Genomic DNA, 18,754 nt, shown 5'->3' with positions numbered 1-18,754 from the left:
TAATTGGTGAAAACCGCAGGAACCTTCAGAATCGGTTTTCACCAGTCTGTGTGCCAAAATCTTAAGTCCAATCGACCTGTTCTTTGAGGTATCTGCTTGCCTCGGAGTTCGGTTTGCTTTGGGTGTATTACTTGGAGCCCTGACACCCATCTTTTATGAATGTGTTCTATCTCTTTCGGACAACCTTGTCTGTTCAAAGGCCGAGCAAGATCAGACCTGATTTAAATAAGGGATGGAATCTGAACAAGGAGAGATTCAACCTGGAAATAAGGAGAAACTTTCTGACAGGGAGAACAATCAACCCATGGAACAGAAGTTGCCTTTGGAAGTGATGGGAGCGCCATCACTGGAGGCTTTCAAGAAGAGATTGGACTCTCATCCGTCAGAAATGGTGTAGGGTCTCATGCTTGGGCAGGGGGTTGGACTAGATGACCTACAAGGTCCCTTCCAACTCTGATTATCTGTTATCTGTTAAACTTGGATGGGAAAAAAACCAGGAAACCCTAAGAGCTTCTAGGCTAGACTGGGAAAAAGGCAACGGCTGACTATCTCCATAGGTTTGCCAAGAAAGCTATGTGGATGTGGGTTGGGAAGCACCCAGCCTGGCAGGGAGAAAGGGTCAAGTAAGGAATTAGCCTGGAGTCATTGCCCAATTGCAAAAGCACCAGGTCCAAACAGCCTTAAGTTCATCCGTCCATTTGTAGGATTGATACGCCACCTACTTGCTCTCAGTAATTGTCAGCGGCTTATAACCAATAAAACCCCTCACGCATATACTGTGATGACCCAGGGTGGGATACAAAGCAAACACAGGCACAGAAAACAGGTGAAGCCCCTTTTATTCCTTCACTTTGCTTCCAAGCTCCGAATATCTTTGACGGAAGACAAAAAAACTCCTACACAGTTACACAAAGAAGGAAAAAAGCAACACAAACCAGGCAAGATACGGGCTGGAGGATGTCCACAGATAACACACACTGGGAAGGACGGCAAAGTCAGAGAGGAACAATAAACTAGAGATATTTCCATGCTTTGTTTCCAGTACGCAGGTCCAAACTCTTATTCAATTGTCACAGCTGCAGCCCATGAAGGGGATCAAGGCCCTCTCCTCCCCCCGTAGACCAGTCTCTCCCTTATCCTCTCCTCTCTGCATGCCCTAGGATGGAGAGGGGACGGGCCTGGGTCCTCCTCTTGACTGCTCAGCCGGCCTCTGCCCTTCCCCAGCCTCCTCCACAACTTCCGGAGCCCCACTCCCACTCCCTGTCGGCTGTTCCTCCTCTTCCTCGGAGTCAGCCTCCACCAGGACAACACTCAATCAAAGGAGCCGCTTCATGGGCTCCGTCCCACTCTGCATTCCCCAGGCCCCCTGGCAGAACTCGGCCTTCAAAGTCTTGCAAAAGAGTACCAGAGTAGGATCCGGTTTAATCTCTGCAGGATGATGTCTGGAAGGGAGGGAGTGTTCTGACTCAAACCTTCTTCCAAGGAAACAAACGGAGGGAACAGCAAAACCTTTGAATGATTCTTTACGAATTCCTTCCCGTTGAAAAGGCTGTTTCAAACTAATTGTCTCTGATAAGAACGAGCCTTGCCAAGGCTGCCAAGAACACCAGATAACGTTATTAAGAAATATTTCAAACACAAAGCATCTCCAAACACCAACCAATATATCCCGAATGGCCACAAGGCTTGAGTGCAAAAACTTCTTTGCTTCCTGCAAAGAACTCCGGTTTCTCAGCTGGCTTTTATCCCTTATGGGAGGGGCCATCACCTTCCAGCCTTACTCCCGAGTCGCCTGTGCTGCTGCAGCTGCTTTGAGCAGCCCTACGTGCATGCGCACTGGGCATAGGCTCCTCGGGGCCTCTTCCTCACTGCTGTCAGCCTCCACAATCTCCGAAGGCAGCACTCCACTCCCTGATGGTCCTGGCCCCATCATCCGAGTCCTCACTCTCCGAGACCTCAACCATCCGCACCTGATGTCGGCGAACCACAACAGGGAGCCACCATTGAGAAGGCCCTTCATTTGGATTCTGCCAAATGTACTTCCTTATGGATGGAACCAGGGGTGGGATTCTACCAGTTTGCACCTATTCGCTAGAACCGGTTGTTAACATTCTAAGCAGTTCGGAGAACCGGTTGTTAGAAGAAATTACTGGGCTAATCCTGTAAGGAAGGCAGGAAGGAAACATTCTGGTGTTGCTTACAGAAACTGCCTCTCCGTTAACCCTTATTACATTCTTGGCAGGACTAGACTTCCTGTCTCAGGAACTTCTCTGGAGTTTTTTCCCACTCCTTTGCTGGTACTTTGCTTGTGTGGAGTGACCGTTCAAAGTTACAATGGCACTGAAAAAAGTGACTTATGACCGTTTTTCACACTTACGACGGTTGCGGCATCCCCACAGTCACGAGAAGCCCGGTGAGGAGATGCGTGCCTTGATGTGAGTGATGTTGAGTTGGCCATGGCCAGCCAGTCACATGCCCACCAAGCCATGCCCACCAATTAAGCCACGCCCACAGAACCAGTTGTTCAAAAATTTGAATCCCACCCCTGGATGGAACCCACATCATTCCTTGCCTCCCGACTCTAATGGGTGGGTTGGATGTGACTGGCAAGAGACGGTCGCTCCGATAACCTGATCCCAAGCCATGGAGGACTTTAAAGGTGACTATCAGCGCTCTGAATGTCTGTGGAGTTTGTCAGCCATCCAGAACATGGTTGTCCCAAAGGTGCTTTTTCAAGAGGCAACTGGACTTTCTGGGTTTTCTCTGAAGGTGTTTCACTTCTCATCCAAGAAGCTTCTTCAGCTCTGACTATGACAAAAATGCTTACAAACCGTCGGCATAAACAAAATCCTTATCAGTGAATTGCAACAAGTGGCTTGACTTGGGAGTGTATACATCCTGAGACAAGACCTTTAACACCATCTTGGGAAAGACTCTATGGGTGCATAAAAAGGCTCTAAACATCTGGGTGAGTGTGAGACATAATAATAATAATAATAATAATAATAATAATAATAATAATAATAATAATAATAATAATAATAAACAGTGGGCCACTTGGTTAGCTGCCACCGGAAGATTGCCCCGTCTGGCTACAAGCAACGGCGTGACAAAGTAGCAACAAATGGAACATTGGAAGATCTACAAGAGATGCCATTGGTTGCAAGCAAGAACTGGTGGCACCATAAAATAAGGGAAGTGGTAGAAAAGGAAGAAGCTAATTTGCTCTGGGACTTTAGAATTCAGACAGACGGACGACCACCTGTTATGTAATACCCGGGACTTAACAACTGTCGATATGAAAGCCCCCAAAAGTCTGAATAAGTGGACGTGGCAGGACCTGGAAACCACAGAACAACAGAAAATATAAAGGCCTGCAAATAGAAGTAGAACAACGGTGGCAAAAGAAAGCAAACGGAGCACCAATAGTGATAGGCGCTTTGGGTGCAAAGCCCCCAAAACCTGGAGCATCACTGGAACACCTTCGGCAATTGACGGGCAATTGCAAAAAGCAGCTTCGCTTGGAAAAGTTGGAGACCTTTAACACCATCCAACATTCCTGCCTGCCTATCCCAGGTCCCTGGGAAGGGCTCGAGAGGTGGACAAGAATGTCAAATTCAGTTTAAACTCTGACTTTACAACGAACCGTTAATACTAGAGCCCTATTCAAACAGCATCGGCGTCGACAAAATCCCCATCGGTCAATTGCAGAAGGCAGCTTTAGTTGGAACAGCTTACATCTGAGCACAACTGATCATCTTTAACAACCATCCAAGAACGTAACAATATTAATCCTTCGGCACTTGACTTTGTTGCGGGAAATATTGAAACGCTGTGCATAGTTGGGGAATATGATGGTCTTAGAGCCCGCTGGGTTCTTCCTTGCTCTCGCTTGTACCGCTAAGATCCACCTTGCCTTCTTCACCTCCTGGAATCCCAGGGTTTATCCCACGCCAGGGGGGGGGCCCTCTTACCTTCCCGTCGGTGGTTACAGCCGCAAAGACGGTGGAGGAATACGGCGCCCACGCCACGTCGCCAACCGCAGAATTCAGGTCGTAGATAAACATGGGTGTCCTGCAAACAGAAGAGGCGACGGGTCAAGTGGAGCTGCAGGATTTTCTCTTGCCCAAGGAGGGGAAAGCTCTCGCAGGACCAGGGGAAGTCCGAATACGGATGGCCCTGGCTAAAAACTAGGTCAGGCACCCAGGGAAAGCTGGTTGCAGGGAGAAAGCAGAAAGCAAAGCAGGAAAGTTCAACTCAGGAGATGTTTTCTAGAAACTAAAGCCATCAAGAAGCACCACCCAGAAGTTCCCTAAAAGGAGAACAAGAAAAGAGATTCCCCCAGAAATCAAGATCAAGGCAGGCACTAATACCACTCTAGAAAGCTGGCCCGCCCCTGTGGAGGAGCTCCAGCTATGACCATGGTTTTGTGGTTGGTCCAAGATGTGTAGCGTTGTGGCCCTCTAGCTGCCAGCAGAGCTGGGGGAGGAATCGGACTACGAGGAGGTTGGGGAGGATCTTGGGCCAGTGCTGGAGGCTGGGAAAGGCTCTGATGGCTGCTCTGCATTGGACTACAGAGATAGAGCCAGGGCCAGCTGACATTTCCCAGCCACCGGAGAGGCAGCTGCCTTCCGAGGTTGCGATGAGTGAGGAGGACGAATAGCTGGGGCCTGTTGCAGATGCACGTATGCACAGAGCTGTTAGGAGAGGGGAACAACGGAGGACGATGAGCTGGCTCGGGAAGCAAAGGACACACGTGGGCGGCCCCTCCCCTGGCTGGGGAATAAATAGGAGGAAAGGGGAGGGACTGTCATAGGAAACAACAGCGTGTCTTTCTGAAGATTTGCTCATTATATTTCGTTGCCGTAAAGGCTGCTTGGCCTGGCCATGATCGCAAGGAACCGATAAGGTCTGTTACTGCCGTTAACTCAAGAAGAGGTTGGACTGCCATTTGTCAGAAATGGTGTAGGGTCTCCTGCTTGGGGGTGGGGGGGTTGGACTAGATGACTTACAGGGTCCCTTCCAACTCTGATGATCTGTTATCTGTTTAAGGACTCTTGCCTGGACCTTTTGATGGGGTGAATGCCATTCATTCACAAAAGGCAACTAAAGAAAGGGGTTTTCGTGACAAGGAACCTGCTTCTTGCTTCTGTTAAGGCTGAGTCAGAACATGTGGTCCAGGTCAACTCATAAAATATTTCTCTGGTCTTTTTAGAGTTGCCAACAGAAAGGGATGGGGGAGCAGTGCAGCAGCTTGGAAACCGAAACTGCATTCCATAAATGCTTTCAAAGGTAGTAACTAGATAACCGAAGTTTCTGCCTTGCAAAATTCTAACTGGAGAGCATGACGGATGACTCTGGGCTATGGAGGTGTCCCATTGGAGGATATGAATTATGATACCCCCAGGAGGTGGAGGGAAACAAGGGTCAAGGGTGAAAATGAATTGTGTGTCTCAGAGTCAGCTACACCTAGGCAGTGCCGGACATGTTAAGTCCCAATAAATCTTTTTGAAGTTTTGGAAGTTTGGCTCGAGACTCGTGATTCAACTGGGGGTAACTGCCGGAATCCTGACAGCCCACCTGGAAGGCTGCAGGCTTTGGCTGGAGGCACCTACTTGATGGTGTGATCCCAGATCTTCACGGTCCAGTCCGAGCTGCAGGAAATGAAGACCTTGCTGTGGAAGGGGTTCCAGCGGATGGCGTCCACCGCCATGTGGTGAGCGTGGAAGATATCCAGGAACTGGCTCGAGTAGGTCTTGGAGCACTGCAAATTCACAGGAATGGGATTATATGGACTGTTCCCTGGTATGATTTGATTGCTTATTGTACCCTATGACTATCATTAAGTGTTGTCCCTGATGGTTGTTGACTCTTGATGAATGTATCTTTTCTTTTATGTGCACTGAGAGCATTTGCACCAAGACAAATTCCTTGTGTGTCCAATCACACTTGGCCAATAAAAGAATTCAATTCTTTCTTTCTTTCTTTCCTTCCTTCCTTCCTTCCTTCCTTCCTTCCTTCCTTCCTTCTTTCTTTCCTTCCTTCTTTTTTTTCCTTCCTTCTTTCTATATCTGTCTGTCTTCTCTGTCTGTCTGTCTTCCTATCTTTCTATCTATCTATCTATCTATCTATCTATCTATCTATCTATCTATCTATCATATCTATCTGATTTGATTGCTTATTGTAATCTATGATATTAAGTGTTGTACCTGATGATTCTTGACTCTTGTATCTTTTCTTTTAGGTACACTGAGAGCATTTGCACCAAAGACAAATTCCTGGTGTGTCCAGCCACACTTGGCCAATAAAGAATTCAATCTATTCATATTTATTATTCTTTCCTATTCCTTATTCTGTTCTATTCTATTCTTCATTTTATTCTATTCTATTCTGTTATTCTATTCTATTCTATTTTCTATTCTATTCTTATTCATTATTCTATTCTATTCTATTCTATCTGGCTTTCATGTGTAAAGTGGGACTAGAACTCACAGTCTCCTGGTGATTGGCCCAAAGTCACTCAGGTGACTTTCATGCCTGAGGCAGGACTAGAACTCACTTAAGTCCTCAACTTAAGACCACAATTGGGCCCCAAATTTCTGTTGTTAAGTGAGATATTTGTTAAGTGAGTTTTGCCCCTTTTATGACCTTTCTTGCCAGAGTTGTTAAGTGAATCACTGCTGTTGTTAAATGAGTCACATGATCATGACGTGAATTTGGCTTCCCCGTAGACTTGGCTTGTCAGAAGGTTGCAAAAGGGGACCACATGACCCCTCCCGGGGACGGTGCAACCGTCGTAACGGTGAGTCAGTTACCGAGTGTCTGAATTTTGATCACGTGATCCATGTGATTCTGCAACGGTCGTAAGTGTGGAAAAACGGTGATAAGGTGCTCTTTTCCAGTGACATCGTAACTTCAAATGGTCACTAATGAACTGTTGTAAGTCAAGGATCGATAAATAGGGTGTTTTCACGAAAATAAGACCCTGTCTCGTATTTTTTTGCCCCCCAAAAAGGCACCAGGTCTTATTTTGGGAGGATGTCATCCACTGACGAAGCTCACTTGCGTGCGTCACTCCCGGCCTCCTTTTCGCTGTCACAGGCCTTCAGGAACTTCTTCTTCTGCGGCCGGCAAGGCTTTCCCGAAGGCCTCTGTGATGGATAGCAGAGCTCTGGATCGATCCAGAGCTTTGTTCTCAGCTCCAGAGGCCTTCAGGAAAGCCTTGCCAGCCTTGCCGGCTGCAGAAGAAACGAGCCAGCAAGGCAGGTATCGGGGGATCCGAGGCCTGGCTTACACCTGTCCAAAGGTAAGTAGTAGGGCTGCTCTAACCCACCCCAAACTCACCCTAGCTTAATTTTTACCCGTCCGTTGTAGATTGGGAGGGATCTTAATTAGGGCTTATTTTGGGGGGGGGTAGGGCTTATTTTGGGCGCACGTTTAAAAAAAATTCAAGCTAGGACTTACTTTCAGGGTAGGTCATCTTTTGGGGGGAAACAGTGTAAAATAAAGATTTTTTTTTTAATCCCGCTCCCTTCCTCTCTTTTTCCTGGTTTCCCCAACTCCAGTTCTTCCTTCAGATTCCTCAGAAGAAGAATCAGGGGTTCTGGAATGTTCTTTTGAATGCGCCTCACGTATTCTTTACGACTTATGCAACCAAAGGCCTTAAAGGAATCAAGAAAGAACGAAAGAAAGAACGAAAGAAAGAAGTCTTGAATTTTTCAGCTTTCTCCATTTCACCAGGTGTCTTGAATCTATTGCCGTGGTCTGAAATCAGCTTATTCCGCTTTTTTATATTCAGCTCCAGGTGCGGCTTTATTCTTCTTTGTAAGATCTTAAGCAAAAACTTTGTTTACGTAAGCCGTTCAGGCAACGGCCTGCATATTTTTGTGCATTTACCTTCCTTCCATACATAGAGATTTCTGCAGCCCACACAGTCTTGTTCTATATTTATTGAAATAGAGTTGTTAGCATTTAAATGGCTCCTTCAATCGTATTTCAACTGCATCTGGCATTTTCCTATTTGACAAGAGCTGGCTTCTTTCTTTCTTTCTTTCTTTCTTTCTTTCTTTCTTTCTTTCTTTCTTTCTTTCCTTCCTTTCATCCTTCTTTCTGTCTTTCCTTTCTTTCTTTCCTTTCTTCCTTCCTTTTTCTTTCTTTCTCTCTCTCTCTCTCTTTCTCCTTCTTTCATTTTTCTGAAATGGTGTAGGGTCTCCTGCTTGGGTGGGGTTGGACTAGATGGCCTTCCTTTCCAACTCTGTTATTCTGATTTCTTCTTCTTTCTTTCTTTCCTTTCTTTCTTTCTTTCTTTCTTTCTTTCTTTCTTTCTTTCCTTTCTTTCTTTCTTTCTCTCTCTCTCTTTCTCCTTCTTTTCCTTCCTTCCTTCTCTGTCTTTCCTTTCTTTCTTTCTTTCTTTTCTTCCATTTTTTCTTTTCTTTCTTCTCTCTCTCTCTTTTCTCCTTCTTTCATTTTTTCTGAAATGGTGTAGGGTCTCCTGCTTGGGTGGGGGGTTGGACTAGATGGCCTACAACGTCCTTTCCAACTCTGTTATTCTGATTTCTTCTTTCTTTCTTTCTTTCTTTCTTTCTTTCTTTCTTTCTTTCTTTCTTTCTTTCTTTCTTTCTTTCTTTCTTTCTTTCCTTCCTTCCCTTCCTTCCTTCCTTCTTTCTGTCTTTCCTTTCTTTCTTTCCTTTCTTCCTTCCTTTTCTTTTTCTTTCTTTCTCTCTCTCTCTCTCTCCTTCTTTCATTTTTTCTGAAATGGTGTAGGGTCTCCTGCTTGGGCAGGGGGTTGGACTAGATGACCTACAAGGTCCCTTCCAACTCTGTTATTCTGTTTTCTTCTTTCTTTCTTTCTTGCTTTCTTGCTTTCTTGCTTTCTTGCTTTCTTGCTTTCTTGCTTTTCTTTGCTTTTCTTTCATGCCAGTATATATATTCTCTCTACAGATATTTCTCTCATTCTATAATCCTATCTTTAAGGACATCACTATAGAGTTTTCAATCTTCATTTAGTTCTGTTAGATCTTTTCCAGGACTGAGTAATCTTAATTTAGGTGTGATTTCGGTAATTTCCTTAATCTTCCTTAAAACATACAGTTTTATTGCTATTTCCCTCTATTTGTTAGGGCTTTTGAGTGAGTTAATCCTGTTCCTTCTTTGCATTACCTAAAGCCCACATCATGCACTGTAAGTTTCATTGCTAAAGGAGTCCATTCTCCACCTTCCCTGACTATCATGATAGCTTCATAGCTGTACTTTGAATTTTAAAAACTTTGAAAACTTTGAAAAAACTTTGAAAGTTTTTTCCCCCTCCCATTGTTGATCTCATTATGACTCCTCATTCCACAGGTTCTCTTTTATATTCTCAATAAGGTTACTAAATTTATTCCTCCCATTGATCTTTTATTCTAACTTATCTCAAAAAAAAAACCACCCCAAACCCATTTTTTTAAACAAACCATATATGGAAATGACATCTTGACCACGGGTGGGATGCAAATATTTTTACTACCCGTTCTGTGGGCGTGGCTAGGTGGGCGTGGCCATGTGACTGGGTGGGTGTGGCTTTTTTTGCAGCGCACACACACACGTACCCTGCGCTCGGGGGTCTCAGGGAAGCCACCTAGGCGAAGCAGTAAACTGATCGTTGGGAGCAAGAAAGAGAGAAATAGTTGGGCTTTTTTTTTATTACCGGGTGGGCTGTATGGTAATATTTTTTTTACTACCGGTTCACTCGAACCCGAACTGGTAGAATACCACCACTGATCTTGACTGATTTTTCTCCATTCTAAAGCCTAAAAAAACCCACAGAACAGAATAACAGCGTGGGAAGGGACCTTGGAGGTCATCCAGTCCACCCCCTGCTCAAGCAAAGGATTGTCCAGTTTCTTCTTTTAAAAACCTCCAGTGGTGGAGCAACCCACAACTTCTAGTGGCAAGCTGTTCCACTGGTTAAATTGTCCTCACTGTTAGGAAGTTTCTCCTTAATTCCAGGTTGCTTCTCTCCTTGAATAGTTTCCGTTCTTTGTTTCTTGTCCTGCCCTCTGGTGCCTTGGAGAACAATTTGAGCCCCTCTCCTTTGGGGCAGCCCCTCAAATATTGGAAGAGTGCTATCATGTCACTCCTAATTCTTTTTTTTTTTTCATTCAACTCAAATATATTCTTTATACATTTGAGTCTCCAGCCTCCTAATCAGCTTTATTGCTCTTCTCTGCACCACTCCAGAATCTTAACATCTTTTTTTTTGTATTGTGGCAACCCACAGGATTTAAAAATAAAATAAAATACATAGCCCTTATAATTTTAAGACGACCAGTTTGGTGTGCTGGTTAACGCATCATGAGCCGCGGTAGCGCAGTGGTTAAAAGGCAGCATTGCAGGCTACTTCTGTGGACTGCCAGCTGACTCCAGTTTGGCAGTTCAATTCTCACCCGCTCCCGGTTGACTCAGCCTTCCATCCTTCAGAGGTCAGTAAAAGGAGGACTCAGCTCATCGGGGGCGATACGCTGACTCTGCTTCGAGAGGGCTGAAAAGCACCGCGAAGTGGTATAGAAGTCTAAATGCTATATTCACGATCACCGTCATCTTCTTTTAACGACTCCATAATCCCTTGCGGTGTAGAGCAGTGGCCCCCAACCTTTTTTTGTCCCATGGCCCGGTACCGGCATCACAAAATGATCCACGGACCGGGACCAGCATCAGCGCGCACGACCAAGGCAAGGCGAGCCGAGCGACCGGCCAGCCAGCCGTCTCCCGCTTCTCCCCGCCACCTTCAACTCCTCCTTTGTACCTTCTCGCGGTTGATGGGCTTTTTGGGCTCTTTCTTAATCTCCTCCTGAGTAATGCAAGACTCCACCGCCATCGGGATGGCGCCCCCCCCTCTTCGACGAAACTAAGGCGCGAGGATTCCTTCAGCACCCAAATGCCGCTTTCCAACAACCGACGACCGACAAGCTCACCCGGAAGCACTTTCTCAAGCGCCGTCGAAACAAGATGGCGGCGCCCACTTCTTTGCGGCCCAGTAAAAAATGATCCATGGACCGGTACCGTTCCGGGGCCCGGTGGTTGAGGACCACTGGTGTAGAGTCTGGGCAACTGAATGGAGTTAGTAGAGTGCTTACTGGCTGGATGCCCTTCCTGTCACCAATGCGGAGTTTTTTTTCCCAGCAGCTATATTCTCAGTGTGCCCAGAGAGAGAAATATCTGCCTCTTACCTGGGATCGAACTCACAGCCTCCTGATTGTGAGGTGAGAGCTCCACCACTAGGGCACCTCACCGCTCCCTATTTGCTATATTGCTATCAGCCTAGAAACTGGGAGACTCTGGGGTTTTAGGCGTGAGGCAGGGGGGGTCAACTGGGTGACTTTAAGCCAGTCACTTACTTTGAGACCTAGGAGGAAGACAATGGCCACTTCCCAAAATCTTGCCAAGAAAAAGGAGAGGGGAGGGAAGAGGGAGGAGGGGAGGGAACAATCCATAACTCGCACCAGATGCCACAAAATATTTAACAATAACAACATCCCCATTAATGAAATCACTTGGACCAAATTGCAAATGGCAGCATCACTAGGAACAGCCTACGTTCTAAGATGATGCCTGTCATACCCCCTGTTGGAATCTGATTCTGAGGGGGAGGCTGAGTAACTGACAAGGAGTGGGAGTGTGGCTCCGGTGGCTGTGGAAGAAACAAGGGAAGGGCGCAGTTCGGTTGGGCAATCAAAGGAAGACCCAAGGCCACCCCGTCTTCATCCTAGGGCACGCAGGGAGGAACGGAGAAGGGAGCAACCTGGCCTAGAGGAGAGAAAAAGGCCCTGATCCCTTTCATTAGATGCAGCTGGGAGAACAGGATACAAGTGGGGCGTTTGCACACAGCTCCTTGCTGGAAGCAAAGTGTGCATTCTCTTTGTTGAGACTTATCTGGGTTTTGGCGTCCCTCCCAACTGTGGGTGCTGTGTTGTCTGGTATAAGTCTGCAATTTATCATCCTGGCCTGCCATGTTAATTACTTCAGTGTGGTTTGTGTTGTTGTTGTTTTTTTAAATTTCTAATTATCTTTACTTTGGATTCAGGCTACATTTCTGCCCTTGGTAGACTGTTTTTGGAAGAGTTTGATCTCCAGCTAATTGGACATTGGGGGCCAACTTGGAAGCACTAAAGGGAATTTATTCTACTTTTGTGACTTTGTTATTTTTGTGCCATGCCCCTTTTGGGTCATCACAATACCTTGAACACCTTTATATAACAACACCTGCCTCCCCAGGTCCTTTGAAAGGACTCCATAGGTAGAGAAAAATGTCAAACCCAGTCGGAACACCTGGCTGACGGTGCCACAAATCATCACAAGTCGGCTGAAGGCTTAAGTTAGCAACGGTGATCCGAGAATATTTCCAAAACGATTCCCCCAAATCAAAGATGGTGATGATTAGATCTTCCCAAGAAGGATGCCATAATTAAAGATTAACATTGTTCTGAACACGAGAAACCGTCTGACGTGAACTCAAAAGATTCCTTTATTAGGCGCGCCGGCAGCCCCAGCAAAAAACATTTACCTCGCATGCTAACATTTGGCCTTGCAGGTAGATAAATAGTTGTCTGCCACATCGATTCATCTCTGCCCCCCTGACTTTTATCCCCAGAACTCAGATGGGGCTTCACTAACAGTGGTGGCTCTTCCGTCCCAAGGTCCGGCCCATAGATTTCCACTGTTCTCCTCTCCTCTGCCTTCTATGCATCTGTGCATCAGGCACTGGACCCAGCTGTTCCTCCTCTTCCTCATCAGCCACCTCTGGACCTGGGGACTATTGACTCTCCATCTGAGGGCTGACGGACAGCCTAGGCTCTCCCGCTCTCTTTCTCCCTCTCCCTCTCCCTCCCTTCCTCTCTCTCTCTCTTTCTCTCTCTTTCTCTCTCAGGCAACAGGCAAAAAAAAACTTATTGTATTCAGTCCTCTGATATCATCAATCAGTCCCAAGCCTTAAGACCCCTCCTTCCGAAATCCACTAGTGTCATACATTCCCAATTTTTCTAGCGCTTCCCACCTGTTGGGAGGTATTTACCTGCTGCATTGAGGTGAGGCTAGTAAATGCCTGAGACACTTTTCTTGATGGGGAAGGAGGCCACCGGTGCTCCGTGACCAGAAACTGCAACCCAGTTTTACAAGGAAGTTTCTCTTACCTTGTAGATTTTGCCTTCCTCGGTGCCCACTAGGAACAGATAATCAATCTTCTTGTGAAAATCAAAGGAAGTCCCACAACCTGTTTGGCAAACCGAGAAAAAAAAATTACAAATAAGGCAGCAAAATATTTGGGGACATATTTTGGCTAGGCTTTGATCGACATGAGGCCTTCGATGAAGCAAAAAATACACAGGGTTGTTGGGTTTTTTTTGAGCTAACCGTTGGAAACATCCAACTGCAGGATGACCACATCTGCCAGGGAGCCAGCTGTTTCCCTGTCCCTCCTTCCTCCACCACCACACACCAGCAGTGTGAGTAAGAAGATGGTCAACCACATAGAGATGTGGCTGAGCGTTTAGTGACCTTTTTTTATTTTCAGGGGAATTTGCTCAGGAATCTCCCCAAACCAAAGGAAGGACATACATTTCTTAAGCCAGAACGGAATGGAATGGAATAGAATAGAATAGAATAGAATAGAATAGAATAGAATAGAATAGAATAGAATATTGGAATGTAGAAGAAGAGAAGAGGAGAGGAGAGAAGAAGAAAAAGAAGAGAAAAGAAAAAGAGAAAAGAAAAGAAGAGAAGAGAAGAAAATATTGGAATATAGAATGGAATGAAATGGAATAGAATAGAATAGAATAGAATAGAATAGAATATTGGAATGTAGAAGAAGAGGAGAGGAGAGGAGAGAAGAAGAAAAAGAAGAGAAAGAAAAAAGAGAAAAGAAAAGAAGAGAAGAGAAGAAAATATTGGAATTTAGAATGGAATGGAATGGAATGGAATAGAATAGAATAGAATAGAATAGAATAGAATAGAATAGAATATTGGAATGAAGAGGAGAGGAGAGGAGAGAAGAAGAAAAAAGAAGAGAAAAGAAAAAGAGAAAAGAAAAGAAGAGAAGAGAAGAGAAGAAAATATTGGAATATAGAATGGAATGAAATGGAATAGAATAGAATAGAATAGAATAGAATATTGGAACGTAGAAGAAGAGGAGAGGAGAGGAGAGAAGAAGAGAAAAGAAGAGAAAAGAAAAAAGAGAAAAAAAAGAAGAGAAGAGAAGAAAATATTGGAATTTAGAATGGAATGGAATATAGAACGGAATGGAATGGAATGGAATGGAATGGAATGGAATGGAATGGAATAGAATAGAATAGAATAGAATAGAATAGAATAGAATAGAATAGAATAGAATTAGAACATGAATATGAATTAGGAATAGAACCGAATAGAGCCGGAAGGGACCTTGGAGGTCATCTATTCCAGCCCCCGGCTCAAGCAGGAGAACCTACCCTATTTCACATAGGGGACTTGTCCAGTCTCTTTTTAAAAACCTCCAGTGATTTCTCGAATTCTTCATTCATGAGCTACAGAGGCTGCCTCATCGGATTAAAGGGAACTGCATCCAGGTTAAGCCACTTTTAGAGACTCCGGAAACGATCCTTTGGCTTCGTTTGAAGAAAGCCTCTTCTTTCCTCACGTCTCACTAGTTTTATGGGGCCATGGGCGTTTGTTAACAGCCCTTACTCCTAAGGAGTCCTGTCTAGAATTACTACTTTGGGTGCAGATGAAAAATGAAGGGAAATTCAGACCGTATCAAGGAGTCCTTGGTGCTCTCTGAGCTTCATTGTTTTCTTGCAGACATGTCATCACCCAACTAGGTAACATCATCAGTGCTAGAAGGGAGGGGGGTTGAAGGGAGAAGGAGGAGGAGGAGGAGGAGGAGGAGGAGGAGGAGGAGGAGGAGGAGGAGGAGGAGGAGGAGAGGATGACAGTAGGGTCTCTGGTGTTCTTTGAACTTTGTTGTTTTCTTGCAACATTTCATCACCCAACTAGGTAACATCATCAGTGCTAGAAGGGAGGGGGGTTGAAGGGAGGAGGAGGAGGGGAGGAGGAGGAAGAGGAGGAGGAGGAGGAGGAGGAGGAAGATGACATTGGGGTCTCTGGTGTTCTTTGAACTTTGTTGTTTTCTTGCAGACATTTCATCACCCAACTAGGTAACATCATCAGTGCTAGAAGGGAGGGGGTTGAAGGGAGGAGGAGGAGGGGAGGAGGAGGAGGAGGAGGAGGAGGAGGAGGAGGAGGAGGAGGAGGAGGAGGAGGAGAAAGATGACAGTGGGGTCTCTGGTGTTCTTTGAACTTTGTTGCTTCCTTGCAGACTTTTCATTACCCAACTAGGGAACATCATCAGTGCTAGAAGGGAGGGGGGGTTGAAGGGAGGAGGAGGAGGAGGAGGAGGAGGAGGGAGGAGGGAGGAGGAGGAGGAGGAGGAGGAGGAGGAGGAGGAGGAGGAGGAGGAAGATGACATTGGGGTCTCTGGTGTTCTTTGAACTTTGTTGTTTTCTTGCAGACATTTCATCACCCAACTAGGTAACATCATCAGTGCTAGAAGGGAGGGGGGGGTTGAAGGGAGGAGGAGGGAGGAGGGAGGAGGAGGAGGAGGAGGAGGAGGAGGGGGAGGAGGAGGAGGAGGAGGAGGAGGAGGAGGAGGAGGAGGAGAAAGATGACAGTGGGGTCTCTGGTGTTCTTTGAACTTTGTTGCTTCCTTGCAGACTTTCATTACCCAACTAGGTAACATCATCAGTGCTAGAAGGGAGGGGGGTTGAAGGGAGGAGGAGGAGGAGGAGGAGGAGGAGGAGGAGGAGGAGGAGGAGGAGGAGGAGGGAAGATGACATTGGGGTCTCTGGTGTTCTTTGAACTTTGTTGTTTTCTTGCAGACATTTCATCACCCAACTAGGTAACATCATCAGTGCTAGAAGGGAGGGGTTGAAGGGAGGAGGAGGAGGGGGAGGAGGAGGAGGAGGAGGAGGAGGAGGAGGGGGAGGAGGAGGAGGAGGAGGAGGAGGAGGAGGAGAGGAGGAGGAGAGGAGGAGGAGGAGGAGAAAGATGACAGTGGGGTCTCTGGTGTTCTTTGAACTTTGTTGCTTCCTTGCAGACTTTTCATTACCCAACTAGGGAACATCATCAGTGCCAGAAGACAGTGGTGTTTGCAAAGAGAAGGAGGAGGAGGAAGAAGGAAGGGTGGGACTATGGGGTTCTTGGTACTCCACCTCTTCACAACCCCTCCCCCCTTTCTAACACTGATGACGTTACCTAGTTGGGTAATAAAATGTCTTCAAGAAAACCACTAAGCTCAGAGAGTACCAAGGACCTCACAATTCTCCTCCTGTTCCTCCTCCTCCCCTCCACAAACCCCCACTCCCTTCTAGCCCTGATGATGTCACCTAGCCAGGCAATGAAAAGGCCTGCATGAAAACAACCCGGCTCACAGAGCACCAAGGAGCCCACCGTTCAGTCTTGAGCCACCAAGATTTTCCATTTACCAATGGTGCGCAGCTGCAGCCCCTCCGGTCCTTCCGTCGTGGTTCCTTCCACCAGCAGCTTGATGATGTCTGTGTGGACCAGCTCGTTCTGTTGGGAGAAGGAAGATCAGAGCTGTGTTGGAAGCACGGCGTCCACGAGAGAAAAGCTTTGAAACAGGAACATTTTCAGAGGGATTGAAAGGGAAGGAAGAGGAGGAAAGCGCTGAATGCTTCCTGAAGGGGCCCCCAATAACTTATGGAAGGACAGGGATAATGGGAACATTGTACATGTGCCATGGTGTCCTAGCGGACACCCATCTAGGTCACGGGTGTTCAACCTTGGCAACTTTAAGACTCTAGTGGACTGAAGTGCCAGAATTCCCTAGCCAGTCTGCATGACCCAATATCAACATTATTGAGTCTGTCATCTGCACCTCTATCACTGTCTGGTTTGGTTCTTCCTTCCTTCCTTCCTTCCTTCCTTCCTTCCTTCCTTCCTTCCTTCCTTCCTTCCTTCCTTCCTTCCTTCCTTCCTTCCTTCCTCCTCCCTCCTCCTCCTCCTCTCCTCCTCCTCCTCCTCCTCCTCCTCCTCCCACCTCATTCACCTCTAGCATTAACTGATGTTTCCTAGTTGAGTCATGAAATGTTCTGCAAGAAAACCACCAAGCTCAGAGAGCACCAAGGACCCTACAGTCTTCCTTCCTCCTTCCTTCCTTCCTTCCTCCTTCCTTCCTCCTCCTCCTCCTCCTCCTCCTCCTCCTCCTCCTCCTCACTCACCTCCTCCTCCTCCTCCTCCTCCTCACCCTCCACCTCCTCCCCCCACTCATTCCCCTCTAGCATTGATGATGTTCCCTAGTTGAGTCATGAAATGTCTGCAAGAAAACCACCAAGCTCAGAGAGCACCAAGGACCGCTTGGTAAGGTCTGAATTCCCTGGCGGCTGGGGAATTCTGGGACTTGAATTCCACAAGTCTTAAAGTTGCCAAAGTTGGATGAGTCTAGGACTAGAACTCACCGTCTCCTGGTGAATAGCCCAAAGTCACCCAGCTGCCGTTCATCCCTGAAGTGGGACTAACTGTCTAACCTGATTTTTAGCCTGGTGCCCTAAGCACTAGATCAAATTGGCTTCTACCAGACACTTAGGACTCCAGTAGAGGATTCACAGTCACAGAATAAATAGAAAAAAATCTTTGTTCAAACACCGAGAGTGTCAGGGTTGGAAGGAGATGTGCTCTCGAGCTGTCGCTCGGTTGGTTTTGGGTTAGCATAATTTGTTCTGCATAGTTTACGGATCAGGGATACGGGACCCAAGCCAACCGAGTTGCACGGCTTTAACAATTAAACAAGCGATGGCTTAACGCGGCAAGACGTCAGCCAAAAATAATAATAATAATACCCTTAAAGGGCTACAATTCCCTTCCTTTTAGCCAGAGGGTTGTTCCAGATTTATGGGCAGGCTGAGCTGAGTCTGCACGGATCATTCATCTTATAAATTGTTATCTTTCCTTTTGTCGGGTTTCAAAAGTCTTGAAAAGGATGAATGAAAAAAAAAAAAAGCATTATAGTTTCACTCCCCGTGAAAAACCTCCCAACAAAGCACAGCTCAGCTCTCTTGTTTCAAGAACAAAGTCCCCATATCTTAATTTTTTGGAAATGGATCTGAATAAGTTTTGCATAATGGGAGAAGAATCCTCCACTTCTCTGATCGTTGCGGAATACCTTATGCCACCAGACTTGAAATTTTAGGCTTAGACAACCTAGAACTACGCCGCCTTCAATCCAACCTAAGTATACTACAAAAAATTATCTATTGCAACGTCCTACCTGTCAATGACTACTTCAGCTTCAATCGCAACAAGACAAGAGCACACAATAAATACAAACTCAAGGTAAACCACACCAAACTCGATTGCAGAAAATACGACTTCAGCAACAGAGTGGTCAACGCCTGGATGTTCTGACCCGAACCCTTTTCCAATAAAACAAACACAGACCAAAGGGAACAGAAACCTTACAAATCCCCAGTTAAAAGGCTGCTGCAGGCTAATTAACTTTGATAAGCATGAGCCTTGCCAAAACTGTGTGAGGCTGCTAAGAATAACAGATAAGGTTACCTAGAAATATTTTACAAGAGTCTTCAAATACTAAGATACTGCAATGTCCACGAAGCTGAGTTCCAAAACGTCTTTGCTTCCTGCAAAGAACGTCCGATTCACAGCTGGCTTTTATCTTCTTGAAGGAGGGGCCACTACCTTGCAGCCTTACTCCCGAGTCGCCCATACTGCT

General features: G+C 46.2%; 1 protein-coding gene across 1 annotated transcript in view; it reads right to left on the bottom strand.

The window, feature by feature from the left end:
• Window positions 1–18,754, bottom strand: part of DNAI1 (dynein axonemal intermediate chain 1) — a 127,693-nt gene that overhangs the window by 42,819 nt on the left and 66,120 nt on the right. Inside the window, exons 13-16 of the mRNA XM_087923229.1 lie at window positions 16,491–16,578; window positions 13,167–13,246; window positions 5,616–5,764; window positions 3,975–4,074 (exon numbers count right to left, since the gene is read on the bottom strand). Coding sequence (XP_087779355.1) covers window positions 3,975–4,074; window positions 5,616–5,764; window positions 13,167–13,246; window positions 16,491–16,578 — 417 coding nt within the window. The remainder of the gene's footprint in view (window positions 1–3,974; window positions 4,075–5,615; window positions 5,765–13,166; window positions 13,247–16,490; window positions 16,579–18,754) is intronic.

This window comes from Pseudonaja textilis, chromosome 2 (genome assembly GCF_049901715.1).
Source record: "Pseudonaja textilis isolate UNSWEBS1 chromosome 2, rPseTex1.2, whole genome shotgun sequence".
Taxonomy (NCBI): Eukaryota; Metazoa; Chordata; class Lepidosauria; order Squamata; family Elapidae; genus Pseudonaja; species Pseudonaja textilis.
Note: the sequence above shows the minus strand (reverse complement) of the source record. Positions and strands in the feature narration are given on the sequence as shown.